The sequence below is a fragment of the Pezoporus occidentalis genome, unplaced genomic scaffold, assembly GCF_034315485.1.
Source record: "Pezoporus occidentalis ecotype Australia unplaced genomic scaffold, CSIRO_AGI_Poc_V1 ctg70, whole genome shotgun sequence".
Classification (NCBI taxonomy): Eukaryota; Metazoa; Chordata; class Aves; order Psittaciformes; family Psittacidae; genus Pezoporus; species Pezoporus occidentalis.
This window is the reverse complement of record NW_026916053.1, coordinates 1426718-1444650: the sequence shown is the minus strand read 5'-3', so window position 1 is coordinate 1444650 and position 17933 is coordinate 1426718. Positions and strand designations below refer to the sequence as shown.

Sequence of the window (17933 nt, the reverse complement as noted above, 5' to 3'; positions counted from 1 at the left end):
AAACAGCATTTGCTGGCTTCAGTGGTCTTAAAATTCATGTGCACCCTGGTGGGTTTGGGTTTGTTCTATAGCTTTGTTCAGTCTGCTCTATAACCTTCAAGTATTAACACCTGTAGACTTGAGTGAGCCGTTGTCAGCTGCACAATGAATCTTGCTTGATAAACAGCAGCTTTGTGTGCATCAGCAGTCTGTCTTTTATGAATACATGTATAGCGAAGGACCATCCCATCAATTACGTGATTTGCTGAGGGAGAGATGAGTTGTGTTAAGTTTGTCTTTACTACTTCAGTACCTGAACCTTTCTGACCTGTAAAGTCTTGGAAAGAAATGGAGACAATCATTTCCCTGTGAGATCTTCTGGTGTTACTCTTGGGGGTTTTTGTTTTCCGTAGCAGTGTCTCAGAACAAGTGACCATGAGAATTTACGGGTTTTGCCAGCTCTCAAGTGTCATCTACACCTTGCAGATTGTACTTGGGTCCCACCTCCCTTCCATTTCCCCCTTCTTAAACAGCTGTATTTCTGCCACCCATGTTCTGAATTCAGGGCATTGGTAATTATGGGCTGCAAAGTGACCATACTTCTTCAATAATAATTCTTTACTGTTTCCAAATGCCTGCAGGCAGCAGCCACAGCACTGCTGTGGGGCCGAGAATTCCTTTCACTATTTCGCCATTGCTTTCGTCAGTCACTGCAGCCTGGTACCTGCAGGATTTAGGGCTGAGACATCAAATGCTCAGTACCATGTTGCAGAAAGGGGATTGAAATCTGGGAGGAGATGTGAAAAAAATGGAGTAGAAAGATGCGAACTGGTGTGGACTTGGGGAGGGAGGACAGGAGTGCTGGGCCACTAGAGGTCTCCCCTGGCTGGGTGCTGTGCCCTGGCTGGGTGCTGCAGCTCCACAGCCTCAGCCTTTGGGAGAGAATATGCGTTTCCCTGCCAAAATGAAGAAATCTGAAGCTCTGGCTGGTGCCTTAAGGCACCCACATAATGTTGGTGCTTTCTGATGTTCGGGTGCGTTAGTGGTCAACAAAGGCTCTTTAAATGCCAACATCTGCATAGGTTACTAACATTTAAAGTAAGTGTACTGCCAGTTCACAACAGTGCTGTGAGATTAGGAAAAGTTGCTAAGTAAATAATTAATGTGGTCCTGAACTTGGCATCCTCTTGAGGCAGTTACAACATCTTTGGTCTGGTAAGTGCTGGAATGCTGTGGAATGAAAGACCACAGATAGCTGCAACTGCTGCCTTAACACTTTCTCTCCTGTTACTACAAGGTGTTTTAGATGGTTTGGTCTAACCAGAAACCATAAACCAAACCCCTCCAGTTTTGCTTCGAGAAAATGTGAATTTTCAGCCCTTAATTGTGCAGCAAGAACCTGCAAAGTGTGGCTGAGGAGTCCAAAAGCTGAGCTCAAAAAAGTCCAACTTCAGCCAGTTTCAAAGTCTGACTTTTTTTAAACCAGAAAGTTTTAAAGGGCTGATTCTGCCAAGCAGCACTTCAGAACAGTGTTGGAGTTCTTCACCATTCCTTCCTGTGGCTGAATAAAAGTGAAGCCTTTTGTAAATAAGCTCCATAGTGGGCAGCTGGTCCTTCTCACCTGTGCCTGCAGGCAATCTGTAGTTTATGTGCTGTATATACATACTTGACTTTTCTTACAGTTATATACTGCATGGGGTTTTTTTCCTATACCTCTTCTTCCTAGAAACACCAATGAGGAGGTTGTGCAAGGTGTTAAACTGTCTTATGGGAGTCTGAAACATCCACCAGCTGTTAAACAGAAGGAGGTTTTGGGTAAGTTTGTTGTTGTTTGGGAGTGAGATGGGAATGACTACTACCAAGCCGCCACCCTAAAGCAGCTCTGGAAATTCCTGGTAATAGGAACAGACGGGGTGAGCAAGGCGCACGCCACAACCCGGTGAGGGCTGTGCTTTTACTCCTTGTTGAAACTGCCCCCTTGAACGCTGCTGCGAGCAAACCCGCCCCAAGGCGCTGCCTCGGCTCTGCGAGAGGGTCCCCTCCTGGGGGTCCGGCGGAGCGGGACGCGGCTCCCTGCCCGCTCCCTGCGCTCTGGTGCGCCCGGGAGGGCGGCGGGAGGGGACGGGACCGACGCGCCCCTTCCCAGGCTCTATTTTAAGCAGATGCTTACTTTCCCAGCCTCTTCTCCGCCTGGATCCCTGCCCGCGGCGGGGGGGACGTGTCCCTGCCCTCCTTCATAAAAGGGCCCTGAGGCGGAGGCCGGGCTCCGGGGGTTATTTTTGGGAGCAGCTCCTGGGATCCGATGGCCTTGTTAGGGCAGCGCTGACCTTTCTCCCGGCGGGGGAGGAGAGCGGAGCGGGGCGGGCGGCTGCGGCCGGGGCGGGGAGCGCGGCCGCCTCGGGACCCCCCCCCCCCCCTCCGCCTCGGACCCCCCGTCCCCATCTCCGGGTTCGGGACCCCCCTTCTCTCCCTCTCTCCCTCCGCCGCCGCGGGGTTCGGCTCAGGGCTCGCCCCGTGCCGCGGCGCCGGGGCAGGTACCGGCGGGATCGGCGGCCCCTCCTGGGGGGGCTCGGCCCCGGCCCGCCCCTCTCCTCTCCCCTCCCTCCAATTTCTCCTTCCTCCCGTTCCCCGGCCCCTCGGTGAGCGGCCGGTGGCGGTGCCCATCCCGACGCCCATCCCGGCTCGGCGGGGATGCCGCAGCCGCCCTTCCTTCCCGGAGCGCTGCCCGGCGGCGCGGCCCCGAGGGCACCATGAGCGGCGGCAGGTTTGATTTCGATGATGGAGGCGCCTATTGCGGGGGCTGGGAAGGGGGCAAAGCCCACGGGCATGGCATCTGCACTGGCCCCAAGGGCCAGGGCGAGTACTCAGGCTCCTGGAACTACGGCTTCGAGGTGGTGGGCATATACACGTGGCCGAGTGGCAACACCTACGAGGGCTACTGGTCCCAAGGCAAGAGGCATGGCCTAGGAATCGAGACCAAAGGACGGTGGGTTTACAGAGGAGAGTGGACCCATGGCTGTAAGGGACGGTATGGCGCGAGGCAGAGCATGAGCAGTGGAGCCAAGTATGAAGGTACCTGGAATAATGGCTTGCAGGATGGCTACGGCACTGAGACATACGCTGATGGAGGTAAGGATGGTTCTGGAGGGGTTGCGAGGATGATGCCTTATACCCAGCCTGCGATGGCAGAGTTCACACTGTCCTTGCTGAAGGGGTGACCTGATCCTATCCCCACTAGTGAGATCCAGGCGGGCACAGTGGTCTGCAACGACCCATTTGAGTGCTTCAGGGCTTGGGGCACAACCACCTTGTAAATGTGTGTGTGCCCCAGTGCTCACGGTCAGGCACAGCTCACACGCAACACAACGAGGGAGCAGCAGGAGCATTGCCCCCACCATCCCTCCCTCGGGAGCTGCTCTCAAGTGTCTGTATCAATCAGTGACACCAGCCAACTCGATTTCTGTAGTCTGTGACTCCCAGTTCCCCAGGGACTGGTTCTTGCAGTTCATCACTGAACTAAACCAGACCCCCCCCGCTGGTGCGTGACCGCTGCGAGCCGTTCGCCTTCTCACTGGGCAGCGAGTTGTGAATGCTTTCACATTGGATATAAGCCACCCACGGCATCATAGCATGCTTTGCCTATGCATTAAATACTGCTTGCATGCCTCTGACGGGCTGCCTGGACACCTGCTTTGCCGAACCGTTTTGGTCGAGTTCATCTGAGCTGTTTAGAATACGTAGTCACACGCCTTTCCCTAAAATAAATCCCTTCAATTACTTGGAAGCTCTCAACTGCTGCTAGTACGCAAAGGCACCGCGTAGTCAGATATTTGTTGTGCTCTGTAAATGCTCAGTCTAATTGTGTTCTCCCATTAGTGGCAATTTGGGGGTTAGAAACATTGCAAGAATCTCTGTGCAAGTGATTCTGAAGCTCTTCAGTCCTGTAATGTTCCAGGCTGCCATATTTAGGATAGCTAAATAGAGAGGGCGATTTCAAAGAAATACTCTTCAAAAAATGGATCAGAATTGCATCTATATTTATTTAGGAGAGGCAGCTGAGTTAGCTTGTAAAGAAAAACAACAGTAATGGTATAAATCTTCAGAATGAAAAGCATCAGATTTATACTCATTAGAAAAATGGACTAATTCAAGACTGGCTGTCAGTTTTATGCTTCTACATAAACATTTCTCAATGAGTTACTTAGGTACATGGCTAACTTAAAGGATGGGAATATAGTCTTGAAGTTGATTCCTTTTCTTAGTGTCCTTGGAGGTTTTAGGTACAGACACGAACCGATGCATCCCTCCAGCTCCTTAAAGTCTCTCCCATCTCTGAACCATGGCACAGTTAAACACTGAGCTGTGCAGGCTGCAGTGAGAGTCAGGCTCACACAGCACTTGTGTGCTGTAGAACCTTCACGTGTTGCCATGAGACATGTAGGTTATGTATAAATTGTGCTCTGGTGAGTTATGAGCAGCGATCAGGTAACTGATCAGTCAGCAACGGCTGCCACTGGGACTCATCCTGGAGGTGTCAAGGTCTCCTATGAATTTGCACGGCTGCTTCCTCACTGCTTCCTAAAATGCTCATTCTTCTAAGGGCACAGGGCTGCTGAAGTTCAGTTGATGTTGTGGGGGAGAATTTTGAGAGGCAAAACTTGATGTAGGAGTTTGAATTGGTTTAGATCCTGGACTGAAAGCAAGGGGCAGAAGAGAGGGAAAGATGAGTCAAGATCTCCTATAGGGATATAGAATATGTCGCTTTTGTCAGCACCGTGCTCCCGGGGTTGTTGTCCTGCATGCAGGAACATGCCATCTGCATGACCCCTGGTGCCACCTGAGGTTGGCAGTTCAGCCCTGGCCAGTGAAGATGTTCCCTGCCAAAGCCCCACTGAGCTGAGCCCCCTGGGGCCCAGCCAGACCTGGCTGTGCTGTGGTGCTCAGCGCCTGCTCCTTGGCTGTGCTGTCACGTCCTGGCTCTTCGTTCAACACGTGAGCTTCTCTGACGCTGTGGGAACGTGCAGAAGCTCCATCCGAAGCCAAGGTGAGGATCATCAGCCAGCCTCACGTGTGTGGGACGGGGATGGAATGATCTTACTGACTCGTAGGACCCACTCCTCTCTTACAAACTCACCTGTGCGCAGAAACCATCTGCACGGTCCAGATGTGGCCAGGCTGCTGATTAGACCTGTTAATATTTGAATTTGGGTTGCCAAGATACACATCTGGAAAGCCTTTGGAAATGTGCTGTCCCTTTGAGTCAGGGATGTGATTCCCAAGCCCCCTGGACACCAGCCACATGAGGAAGAGGGCTCTGGGAACGTGCAGCTCTTGCCAGATCTTTGGAAGCTTTAGGTCATGGTCAGGGTACTTGTGAATTTCAGGGAGATGCAGTTTTAAATGTTCTAATGTTTTAAAATAGCCTTTGAATTAACTTTTTATATATACATACATCTATAAACACCTATAAAAACTTTACACTTCAAAATACACTTCAAATACTCTTCTAGGGTTGTCTGTGATTTGTGTCTTGTGGCTGGCTGAGGTTGGTGGTTGCATAAAGCTCAAATCTGGAGTGAAGCTTTTTGAAATCCTGCTAGGTTTTTGGTGTCTAATAAGAAGCAGGCTCATGGTATGGTTCAGCCCAGGCACTGCAAGGATCATTCACTTTTTCTTTCCACTACCAAATGTCCATTTTTGTGAAAGCTATGGGACACTGATGGCTTAAAGAGCTCATCTTTGGTGATGTTGTTGAGATCAGTTATGGGGTTCAGAGCTCCTGGTGTGGCCGGGCAGAGACAGTAACAGTATGATATACTTCCTTGGGTGTCCAAGCTGGATACACGTGTCTGGTGCTGTCACCAGGAAAGAGCTCAGGGCCAGTTATAGGAGCAGGATGCACCAGTTAAAGTGGACAGTGACTGGGGTTGTGGAAGGCACGCCATGAAGGAACTCCTCACTTTGAGACATAAGATATAGTAAACACCTAGTTATTTGGCTTCCACCTCTAGGTATTGTCTCTGCTGTAAGGAAGGCCTCATGTTTTGGTTACTTCTGTGCTTTTGACAAGTGCTTGATCCAGTCAAGTCTTACTGCAGAAGAAAAACTCACTGCTAATGCAGAATTGTGCTGTGTACCCAGGGTCTGGCCCAAAGCTGGGCTTGGCTGTACAAATAACTATTTATATATATCTATACTGGGGGGGGGGGGGATATCTCACAATCAAGGCAGCTTAAAACAACTTATTTTTGATTCTGCAAATTGGTCTCTAGGGCACTAAGAGAAAACAGTGTCAGTTAACTCTGAGGGGAAACAATTAGACCATTCAGTGATCACGAGACCACAAGAAAGGGGAAAAGAAATGTGCTTTACCAGGAGAAATGAAATGGGGTGACACGGAGCAGCACCAGATCCTTGGGGCAGGGAAAGCACAGTGGGAAGGGACCTGGGTTGTGGCACAAGGAGCAGCATCCATGGGACTGTGGTCGTGGAAGCAGGCATGGGCTCTGGGCAAGCTGTGATAGTGCTGGCTTGTGTCTGCGGCTCCGCAGCAAAGCTCCTGCATGGCTGAATTTAACCCAGGAATTAATGCTGTGAATTTTCTTACCCCTCTCTGTTTTTTTTCCTGCCTTTCTTTTCCAACAGAACCCACCAGGTAGTACTGTTGGCACCAAAAAGCAGCACTGTGTTTTCACTGGCCTATCTCACACATGGTGCTGTGCATTGATTTAATGTCCCTGGCCTTTTACACTGAGTTCTAACACATCTATCGTCACAAGATCTGGGTAACAGCAGAGGATCACAGGGCAGTGATACGATTTGTTTGCATTATTTATCTGGATATTTGTATTATTTACATTCATTACTAATTATACTGCAGCTTTGGGGTAGGCTGGGAAGGGGAGATGTGACACTGCCGACAGCGGGCTCTCACTGCTGGGTTAGGTGTGCACCTGGGGTTGAAGTTTTGCCTTTGATTCAGCCTGGCACTGTCCCATCCTGCTGCCAGGGTGAAGTGGAAGGTGCTACCACCCCATCCATGTGTTTGGAGGTGAGGGCTGCAGGGATACCATACTCATCAATCCCACCATTTAATCCTTCCCAATCCCATGAAGACACCCAGGCAGCTATCCTCATCCCCCCACTTTGGTTGGGGATGGGCAGAGGTGATGAGCTGCATTCCTGGGGGTTGCAGAGGAACCAGTGTGTTTTGTCATTATGACAAGCAAAAATGCAGGCAAAAAAGGATTATTGGGGTTCCATGCCCCAGTAATTGCACCCTGATGGTGCAATCACCATGACAGTGATACCCCATTGTCCTAGTAAATCAGGCAGAGAAGTGGGGCTCAGTCCCATTTCATCCTAATTTTCTTTTCCCACATCCACTGCTTTTGGATTTATTTCAAGGTTTTTTGTTTTTAATTCTTTATTAAGCACAGAACCTCAGAGCATGGCTGCCTGGCTGGCAGCTCTGCGTCCTGCCTGCCCGCTCTTGCCCAGGCTGCTTTGGTATTCAAGGGGTGGTGGTGGCTCAGGACATGCAGCCCCGATCAGCGACTGCCCCATGGTGCAGAGGGGTTCGCACAGCCCCATTCCCTCCTGAATGGGCTGGGCTGGGACGTGCCGGGGAGCCAGGGCTTGGCTCCGCTCGATCCTTTCGTGTCCCGACGCACGGCTGCCGGCGCCTCCAGCCGCTCTCAGCAGCCTCTGGCTCCGCTCCAGGGGTGGTTTATGGCTCTGCCCTGGCAGGAAGCCTCAGCCGGGCACTGAGCGGCAGCATGAAGGGACACGGCAGTGCCTGCTCATCCCTGCGCTGGTCAGTGTGTTGATGCCCCCGTTAAGCCTGGCAGGGTTGGCAGGTTTGGGCACACCAGGCACTGGAGGGATGATGTTTGTGCTGTGGGTACTGAAGTCAGGCAGCCGAGAGCTGAAGAGTTGTGTGAAACCTTGTGCTGAGGGCAGGCACATGTGCCCCTGACAAGTGGCACCTCCATCTCTGCTCCCTGTGGTCCCGCTGTGCTGTGTGGCTTTTCCAGTGCAGGTGATGCCGATGCTGTTCAGGGGCACAAAGGAGACCAGGGACTGCTGGAGGGCAGTGGCTGCTCTGACCTGGCCTCTCTAAACCTGTAAGGCTTTTCCAGAGCTCTTTACCAGGGGGTTATCATGGCAGTGCTATCAGCTGTGTGCAAGGCTGTCCATCCAGGAGGACGTCCCCACTGTCACCCTGATCGTGTGTCAGCCCTGCTCGTGGGCTGGATGGGTGGGATGGAGCACATACTTCACCAGCACTCAGTGGGGAAGGACATGGGGCAGTACCAGGGTCTCCATAACCTCATTTCTTATGAAGGTTTGTCACCATATTATGGAGAAGGCTTTGGGAGCACAGTGAGGAGCATGCCATATACCTGGACATCTCCCACAACGGCCCTTCGCTCCCCCCTCATGCCCAGACCCCGAACCCACGCTGCCCACCTTATTCTTCCCTAACAGAGCTTCAAGCTCTGCCAGGAAGCCAGGCCATGTCCCGTTGCTGTGGCAGATGGCTCCCCACAGCTGCCCGCAGCCTCCAGATGCTCTGCACTACCTGAACCCTTCCTTTTTTTCATCAGGGGACACCAGCTGCTTGCAGGGAGCCCAAGCTCCGTGTGCCGAGGGGCAGGCAGGGGCTGGCAGGGGGCAGCAGCTGTTGCCCGCTCGGGCACTTCTTGTCTTTCCTGGCCCCCAGCACTGTAAGTTAACACCCCACAGGCAGGTCCAGAGAGGATTTCAGCGAAACCTGAAGCTTGGGGGGAGAGATTATGCTGCAGAAGTGGCCTGGGACAGCGTAAAAGATGCACTCCCACCATCGCCAAAGAAGGAGCTGGATTCGCTCCCTGGGGAGCAGGGTCATCCCTGGTCTCAGTAACGGTGCCTAAAGGGGGGAGATGAATGCCTTGAACATAGGTCACCCCTTTCTGTCTCAGCTGGGTCTCCCCAGGACCCCGGGGGTGCTTGCTTGGTGCCTCCTGGTAGGTCACTGCTTAATGAAACCAGGTTTAGGAGAGATGCCTGGGAAAATGCCTTCAGCATGGCTGGCTCTTCACTGGCATGAAGACTAAAGGAGTGGGGTGGGCTTTTCCAGAGGTGTTCGTGCTCCCCCACCACCATCTGCCCTGGGATGGGGGCAGCCGGTGGCCTCTGCCCTGCAGAGTGTTGGTCTGGGGCAGAGTGGCCCATTCCAGGTTCTGTAATGGCAGGAGCAGAGCTGAATGCTGCTTTTGTTTGGGGTTGTTTGCTGGTTTCTGAGGCAACCACATCTAAAGACTGAGGAGAGCTGGGCTGGGGAGATGGCTGATCCCATCCCACAGCTCTCAGCAGGGATGCCCGCAGTGCTGGTATGCGGGCACGGTAGATGCTGTGGGTGAAGGCTGCCCCATTAGCCCCACCAGCCCTACCTGGGAGCTCTTCTTGCAGGAGGCTTTGAGTCTCTTGACCTCCTGGTGAGAAAAATCAGAGCAGTGGTCTCCAGCCCACTCTTACGGACCCTGCAATGTGCAGACCTGGAAGGGGCAGCGTGCTTTCCCCAGTCCTTCAAAGGGTCACTTCCAAGGCCCTGACATCTCTTAACAATGTCCCATACTTGTGGTGCAGCTCTGGCCATGGTGAACACGATCCTCTCTGCGTCCTCCGTCATAGGACAGCATGTGCCCGCTTGAGCTGGGTCTGGAGGAGTGTGGTACTTTGTGGCAGAGCTGCAGGAGCCCCACACAGAACTGCTCCACTCCCTCTCCTCCCTTTTTCACCCATCTCTTGTTTTGTGCAGAGGGGCACCAGCCTTGGTCTTGGGGCCACAGAGAAGCTGTATGTCGGGGCCACAGAGAAGCTGTATGTCAGGGCCAAGCAGATGCAGCTGCAGGTACCAGGGCAGCCTGTGCTATGGCTGGGTGCCCAACTCGGGGGTCTAGAGCAGGTCCTGGCAGCCTGTGAGTGACAAACTGCAGAACGGGCTGACAGGGACTGTCACCAAGCCAAGGAGAGCTGTGCCACCAGAGCTCGTGTGTCTGATGGGGCTGCTGACATCCTCCAATGCCACCCCCATGGGGCTGCCTCCTGCTCCCTGCTCTGGATGCAAATGCAGACCCCATCCATTTAGTGGATTTGGGTTGGCACCAGTGTCCCCTGGTAACCCAGCCCCTTTCCAATGAGCTCTTGTGTCCTCTGCCCTCTGCTCCCTGGGGACTGCTGCTTTTGCATGTGGGTGAGCACCAGTGGAGCTGGAGCTCCTCTCTTCAAGGGAAGGTTGGTACCTCCACCCTAGTGCAACCCACCTTCCTCTGCCTGCTCACCCAGGAGCAAGCTGCCTTTTCATCCCATCCCTCTTCTCTCCCGCAGGCACGTACCAGGGCCAGTTCACCAACGGCATGCGGCACGGCTACGGCGTGCGGCAGAGCGTGCCCTACGGCATGGCCTCGGTGGTGCGCTCCCCACTGCGCACGTCCTTGTCCTCCCTGCGGAGTGAGCACAGCAACGGCACCCTGCCGCAGCAGGACTCGCCCGCCGCCAACGCCGAGAGCCTGCCCCTCTCACCCACCATCACCCGCGGTGGCTTCGCCCTCAGCCTCTACGCAGAGGTGGAGGCTGGCAAGCCCAAGAAGGGGGGGCTCTTCCGCAGGGGCTCCTTGCTGGGGAAGCTGAAGAAGTCCGAGTCCAAGTCATCCCTGGCCAGCCAGAAGAGTCGCGTCAGCTTCCTCAAGAGCGAGAGCGGGATCAGCTCGGCTGCCAGCGATGCCACCTCCACCGTCAGCCTGGGCGAGGGCGCTGAAGGTGAGGAGTACTCCCCCTTCGAGTCCGACATCGATGCCACCACCACGGAGACCTACATGGGTGAGTGGAAGAACGACAAGCGCGCCGGCTTTGGTGTCAGTGAGCGCTCCAGCGGGCTCAAGTACGAGGGTGAGTGGCTGGATAACCTGCGGCACGGCTACGGCTGCACCACGCTGCCCAGCGGCAAGAAGGAGGAGGGCAAATACCGCCACAACGTCCTCGTCAAGGGCATGAAGAAGCGTGTGATACCCCTCAAGAGTGCCAAGATCCGGCAGAAGGTGGACAGGAGCGTGGAGGGGGCTCAGAGGGCTGCGGCCATTGCCCGGCAGAAGTCAGAGATTGCAGCGTCCAGGTGAGTGCTTGGGGCTTCAGCACGCAGGTCCCTGTGGTGATGCTGGCCTCCATCCCACGTGTCTCTGGAGCCGTGCTGTGTGCTTCCTTGGTACATGAGTCAAATGGGCTCTCTGTGATTTCTGTTTAATTCCTTGTGCTGAATGCTGTCAGAGCAGGGCTGAGGGCCCTTATGGCAGTGCAGGGGTATTTGGAACATGTCCTGTGTCCTCTTTCTCATCCCTTCTCCTGTCCCCCCGCATTCCTGGTCCATGGGAGAGCTGCTGGACAGCAGAAACTGGCCCCAGTGCTCAGCACGATGGAGAGCACGAGCTGATGGGATGGGAGCACCTTGGTGCTGTGCCAGGCTGCTGGAGCCACTGGGTCATTGATGGGGCAGGATGAGAAATAGTGGGGTTTGACTGTAGTAAATCCAACAGCTCATGAGCAGCAAGGGAGACGTGTTCCAGTTTGTTAATCAGGTCTGCAGCAGGACATGGTTCAGCCAAGGTGCTGAACCTGGTGTGACTTTATGGGTAGTTTATGGGATGCATTAGGGTTGTTACTTAATTTTAGTGGCTTGATATAATGGACTTTCTGGGATGAGCACTGCTGTGCTGGGGTGCTGCGGACTGGGAGGCAGTGCTTTAGGCAAGGAGGAAGCAGGGAGGGCTCAGCTGGTTATGTCTTCTCATGTTCTCCCAGTTTGTCCGGGCCAGACCTCAGGGCTGGGAAGGGGGCTGTGGATGCGTGCCTTGGACGTGAGCCGCAGGGATGTGTGAGGGAGGAGCGTGCAAGGGCTGCTGCGAGCACGTGGCAGTGTCCTCTTGCACCAGTGTCCCTCGCACTGACAGACGTGTAGGCACTGAGAGGCACCACATTGCCCCTACACTGCCTGGAATGTTGGGACCGGACAGGTAGGTGCCACTCAGAATTAGCTACGTTAGAAACTAGTGGGAAAGAAAAGTGCTAATTGCTCTATCATTCCTCCCGGGATGGAGGAGGGAAAAGATAAGAGCAGCTCCATGCTCTGCCTCAGAAAGGCAGGGAGAATACTCCTCTCCTGCTCTGCATCCATGCCTGTGTCTGAGCTGTGCTGGCAGCATGCTTCTCCTCCCACAGTGTTCCCACCAGTCTTGGAGCCAGCCTGGCAGAGACCAGAGTTGTAAGCAGGATTGGAGCCTTAGTTCCTTTCCTCTTCCTCGGGTAAACATGGCTGTGACAGACCTTGAGGCTTCACCTTGCCTCTCCATCAAAACCTCACCCTGTGCAGGCTTTGCTGGGCAGCGGCAGCAACCCCATGGCTGTCCTGCCTTGCTCCGATCGCTGTTTAATTACCAGTTACTTCATTATCAAGTGAATAACACCAGTGGGTTGGGAGCCTGTTCCCAAACCCCATCCCTCCCCTTCAATAAACTGTGGCTTTACTCTCCCAGCAGCTGTTTCTGCTCCAAGGTTTTGCGGGGACTGTGATTATTTTTTAGCAAAACCCAGCTGCTTCAGTGGCCAGTGGAGAAAAGCAGCAGGATTGCAAGTGCAGCGCTGTGCAGGATAAAAATAACAGCCTGGGGTGACGTGGGGCCCACTGCATCCTCCTGGCAGGGCCACCTCAGCCCAACACCAGCTTTGCTGAGCGCGGGAAAAGCGTGTGGCCGCGGCGCTGGGCGCCTGTAAATAAAGAGGCTGGAGCTGCAAAAGCTGATCCCCGAGAGCTCCAGGTTTACACAAGCCTCTTTTTATTATACACTATTTACACTTCGGATCAAAAGCGGCTCTGCAGTGTTTTCCATCAGGGGCTGGAATGCGCCCGCTGTCCTGGCGGGGGACTGCATCCCTTCCCAGCACGAAGGGGAATAATTTCCTATTAAGGAAACCTTGGAGCTGGAGGAAATAAGACGTTAAAGCCCGTTTCCTCCAGGGAGTCCTCCCCTAGCAGACCCTGTGATAGTGTGGTTGTTGTGGCAGGGAAGAGAGCACTGCTTTCCTCGCAGTGCCATGACCCTGGTCCAGCTCAGCTGCTGCAGGAGCAGAATTCAGGCTCCTCCATCCTGTGAATAACTCACCCTTTCCATCAGCGTTTATTCCTGATGGATGTTGCTCTGTGCAGAGCCACTCTCTCTACCTGCCCCCTTTCAAGACTCATGCTCTCCTTCTTCCCCCTGTCAGCTCAGCTTTGGGGTCAAGAGTAAATAGAGGTAATTTTGCCTCTAGAAGGTCCTTAGGTTAAACCCCAGCTCTGCCACTGACTTCCTCCTTGGCCTTGAGCCTTGCCTCAGTTTTCACACCTAGGGCAGAGAGTAATTGCAGACAGATTGTGAAAATCGATTATTATGGTTTATAGAAGGGCTGTGCTATCCTTAGTATTGCCCAAGCTCTTAACTGTGAGGTGGGGTTTTCTAGATGGAGCATTTACATCTCTCCTCAGATGGTGGTGTGTACCTTACCAAAGGAATGTCTCTGAGAACACAGGAATCCTTTTGGGGGAGAACATGTGACGTATCTTTAGGTAAGATTATTGATAGGAACTAATTGGCAGGACACAGCGGCCAGGCTGTGCAGCCCAACTCCCTCCATGTACCTGTGCTATTGTAGGTGGATGTTTGAGATTCATTTGCTCTTGGCACTCAGGGGAGCCCCTTGCAGAGTTAATGCACTGTAACATCCAGCCTTCCGCTGTCTGGGGGTGAAATGTCAGGAGGAGGCCAGATTTCACTCTTTTGCACCATAAAAGGCTCTTTAGGGATAGAAATCCTAAGGAAAACAAGCCCAAGTGCTGGAAGCTGCCTTGGCTGGTTGCACTGCAGGAATCCCAGGCACATGCCTAAGCTCTGGGGGTGTGCAGGCAGGAGGCTGCCAGCAGCACTGATCATGCCCCTGACCGGGGATGATGGTCATCGTGGTCAGCAAACCTTCCTCATCCTGTGCTCTGCTCCGAGGGTGTCTGAGGCACCAGGCTGCTTGGCAGCTCCTGACCTGCTCTGTTTGGGCTTTCCAGCCAGCACCGTGGCAGTGCCAGCTATTACCCTGCTGCCTGTCTGCCCAGACAGCACTGCCCTGGCCTCCTCTGGTCCCTCCTGAATTCTCCTATTGGCAATCCATCTGCTTTCCCCATTGTGCAAGAGGCTGAGCACAGAGCTGGCTCTTGGGGGAACAGTGACTATTTTTGTTGTTGTTCCTTTTTTCATTATTTTAGTGAAAATCATTGGGCATGGGGTCACCCTGCCCTGAACTGCCCATCCAGGTAAGCCAGGTGCCCCCTCACCCCAGGAGGAGCCCCTTGGTGCTGCTCAGACATTAGGCAGTATCCCTAGGCATGTCTGTTGCCAGTGTTGGGATCAGCTGGTGGGATGCAGCTAATGGAAGTTAAAGTATGATGAATCCTCACCCAGACTGCTGCCACTTGGGAGAAAAGTCATCTTGGAATGCAGCATCTGCAGCCTCCCCCTTTCCCACCCTGTGCCCTGTTTGGGGCATCCTATGGAGTGAGTGGGAAAGGTGGTGAGGTCCTGGGATCATCATCTCCCTGTGCTGAAGTAGGCAAGCTGCCTGGAGGACAGCGAGGAGAGCACAGCCACTGCTGAGCCATGAGCAAGGCACTTAAAAGCCATCCTGAGGTGTGTAAAGGCTGCCCTGGAGTTTTCCGGGCACGTGGGTTGGTGCCAAACAGGGTGCTTTGCACCCAGGGGTGCTGCTTGTGCAGTGTGTGCTTGCCTGTTATATGGAGAGGATGGTCCCACTGGAAGCAGGGAGAAGGAGCATGGAAATGGTCAGTGTTCATCTCTTCAGAACAGATTAAAATGAAAAGCAAGAGAAGGGCAGGACCGGCTGCAGGGGGAATCTGAATCTTTAATTGCTGTATGCTCAGTAGCTGGGCAGCTCATACAGGGGATTTCCTTCTCACTGGTGCTTTTGAGGGACAAAAATTAGTATAAATACTGCAGTGGGATCTGCTGTAGTCTGCCTCTGCACGCAGTTGAGCCTCCCTGTGACTTGGACCAAAATCAATGGAGGGACTTGGCCATGCATCCCGCAAGGCATGGGTCTGGCCATGCTCTGAGGTCATTTGACAGGCATATACCCTGGTAATAATAACCTCAGATATATCCGCCAGATGTCCCAGGATCAATAGGAAAGCAAGACAAGAGAGGCAGTAGTGGCTGCTGTGCTTCACCTGCTTGTCTTCAGATGCTGGCCCTGAAAGCCCGTGTGAAGCTGGGTGTTTTGTACCTGGAGAGTACAACTAAAAGTGAATACATTCTGGATTCAGTTTATATTTTCACGTAGTATCTACAGAGGTCCTGCTATACTGCTGGTTGGATAGATACCGAAGTATTTCTAAACTGCATTCCGAAACGGTCGGCACTGATTGCTGTTTCAGTAGGGTTTTCTCATCGCAGTGCGTCTGGGCTGTGCGAGTGTTGCATGTCAGAAATCACAACAGTGCAGCTTCCCCGGCAGCAACACACCCGCATCAGTCACAGAGTGAGCTGCTGCCTGGTTCTGGAGCCTGAGCTGGTTTTCTGTCCGCACCCACGTCTCTCCCTCCAAATAACAAGAGCGCTCCATGGCTCCCGTATCGCTTTCCAAAGCTCCCCCTGCCCAGCCACATTCCCGGCAGCGCTGCCTCCCTGCGCGCAGCATTCCCAGCCTGCGTGGCCAGGCGGCAGCAAGCATCTCCTCGGGGAGCGGGGTGTGTGCTGCAAATGACGTCCTGAAATCGCTGGAGTCAGCAGAGCCTCCTGACTAAATAAGGGCAGGCAGAGCAGGGCTTTATCAGCGCGGCCCCGGCACGACAGCTGAGCGCCGAGCCCCGTGGCAGCCCACGCCGCTGGATCTCGGCTGTGCCTTCCCCTCATAAGGGGCTTTATTCGGCACGGCTTTGCCCCAGCGAGCTCTTGCCCTTGTCCCCTGTGTTCTCAGGGGTTTACGGTACTGGTGGGGAAGGTGGGCACCCAAAGTGACGTCTTCCTGATGCTTTGGGGTGTGTGTCCTGTGCAGAGCTCAGGTGTCCTGGAGCTGATGGCACAGCTCAGCTGCAGAGTTCAGATGTGGGATTTCAGGTCCCTTCCAATCTCTAGCATATAGTGTGTGTGTGTGATTTCTGGTCTGTCAAATCAGACTCAGGGTTTGCTCTGAAAGAGTTTTAGGATTTGTTTTCTTTAATACCCTTCACTTTCTGCTTTCCTCAGGGTTTTAGCCAGATTCACAGGCACTAAACCCATCAGGACTTCAGTGCCTTCCCAGACCTTTAGGTCTAAGGCTGGATGGCAGGATGCCTCTGGTCACCCCACATGAGCAGGCAGCAGCAGTGGTTCAAGGCAGTTCCTGAAGGTGAGCCTTGAGGCTCCTGCTTGAGATAGCAGCTGATCCTTTGCCGTCCCAGCTTCACCATCTCTTAGCCTCAGGACTGTAGACCCATGTGATGGATGGGCAGTAGCAGGCAGGAGATGGGCAGAGCTCGTCCTGGCTCCATCCAGGTGTATTGGCTGCAATTTACTTTGAGCAGGAGCTGTTAGGGAGAGGTATTTCTGCACCTGTACGATCAAACACTGGAGATGCCACAGCCTGACCTCTCATGGGGCTTACAAGATAGGTGGGAGATGGTGAAGGTGGAACAGGACCACCCCAGCTTTATTAAAATCTCTCCAGATTCCCCAAGCAAGGTGTAGCCATACCTGGAGGTGGTCGAGCGGTAGGAGCCAAGGAGAGGTCCTTGATGGCTGGATATTCTGGCTGCCCCACAGCCACCATAGTGGGACTGAGCATCTCAGTGCTTCCACAGGCAGGGCTTGGAGAGAGCCAGTGCACACATGGACAGGGAGAAATGATGGCAGCCACGAGGCTCCTGCTATAGCTGGGTGCCAGGACACAGCAGTGAGGGGATGCTCCTTGGTCCCACTCTCCCAGCAATGATGACTCTCACAGAGCTTGGTGTGTTTATAAAGAAGATAATCTTGTTTCATTCTCTCTTGGTCAATAGAAATCTGGTTGCTGGCATCTATTTCCATACCAACCAAAGCCCACGGCTGGGACTCTCCCACTTTCTGTGTGGTGCCTGCAGTGCCCACTCTTTTCCATGAAACCAGGTGAATAAAGACCTTTCCCCCTTGAGGCTCCTGAGCAGGCATGACCTCCTGTGTGAGGCTTATCAGCACAAATTGAGGTCTGTGTTCAGGGCAATCATCTGTGGGGATGGCAAGGGGTATCCTGCCTGGCCCATGCCACCGTGGCCAGGACCACTTCAGCTTGGGTTTCCCTCAAAGCTCTTGAATGGACAACATCCCTGGCTGCCTTGTGCCATGACATCGTGTTGTCACCGTGCGTGGTTTGATTAGCAGCCTCCCCGCTCTGGGACTTTGTGTCACTCACGTCTTGGAGATGGGGACACCCAACTCCTGTTCCAGAACTGGGCCTGTTTTTTACAGCCTTGTGACCAGGACTGAGCAGGGCTGGTTTGGGCTTGGTTGGGCTGGGGTTTTGCTGCCCCAGAGCACCCATCTCCAGCTCTGTAAAAGTGCTGCCTGATTCAAACTGCTGCCTGACCCTCCTCCTGTCACAAAAGGTGGTTCAGGCTGTGGGGTTTGGGTGAGCCCTTCTCTGTTCCTGGTCCTGTGTGGCCACGGGGACACCAAGCCCTAGGGTTAGTGTCCAGTGCCAGAATCACACACACACCTGCCCTGGTTGTGAGACCCCCACAATGTGTCCCCCCATGTGTGGGGCTGGAAGGTTTCAGTGCCACTGAATGAGTCCTGGTGTGATGCCTTCACCCCTTTGTTTCAGCCTCATCCCCAACTCAGGCTGGCTGTGGCTCCAGCACTGAC

General features: G+C 53.8%; 1 protein-coding gene across 1 annotated transcript in view; it reads left to right on the top strand.

The window, feature by feature from the left end:
- Positions 1–2446: 2446 nt before the first annotated feature.
- JPH2 (junctophilin 2) overlaps positions 2447–17933 on the top strand; it is a 30565-nt gene continuing 15078 nt past the window's right edge. The window contains exons 1-2 of the mRNA XM_062642320.1: positions 2447–3108; positions 10351–11134. Of these exons, the coding sequence (XP_062498304.1) occupies positions 2730–3108; positions 10351–11134 (1163 nt within the window). The 5' untranslated portion in view covers positions 2447–2729. The remainder of the gene's footprint in view (positions 3109–10350; positions 11135–17933) is intronic.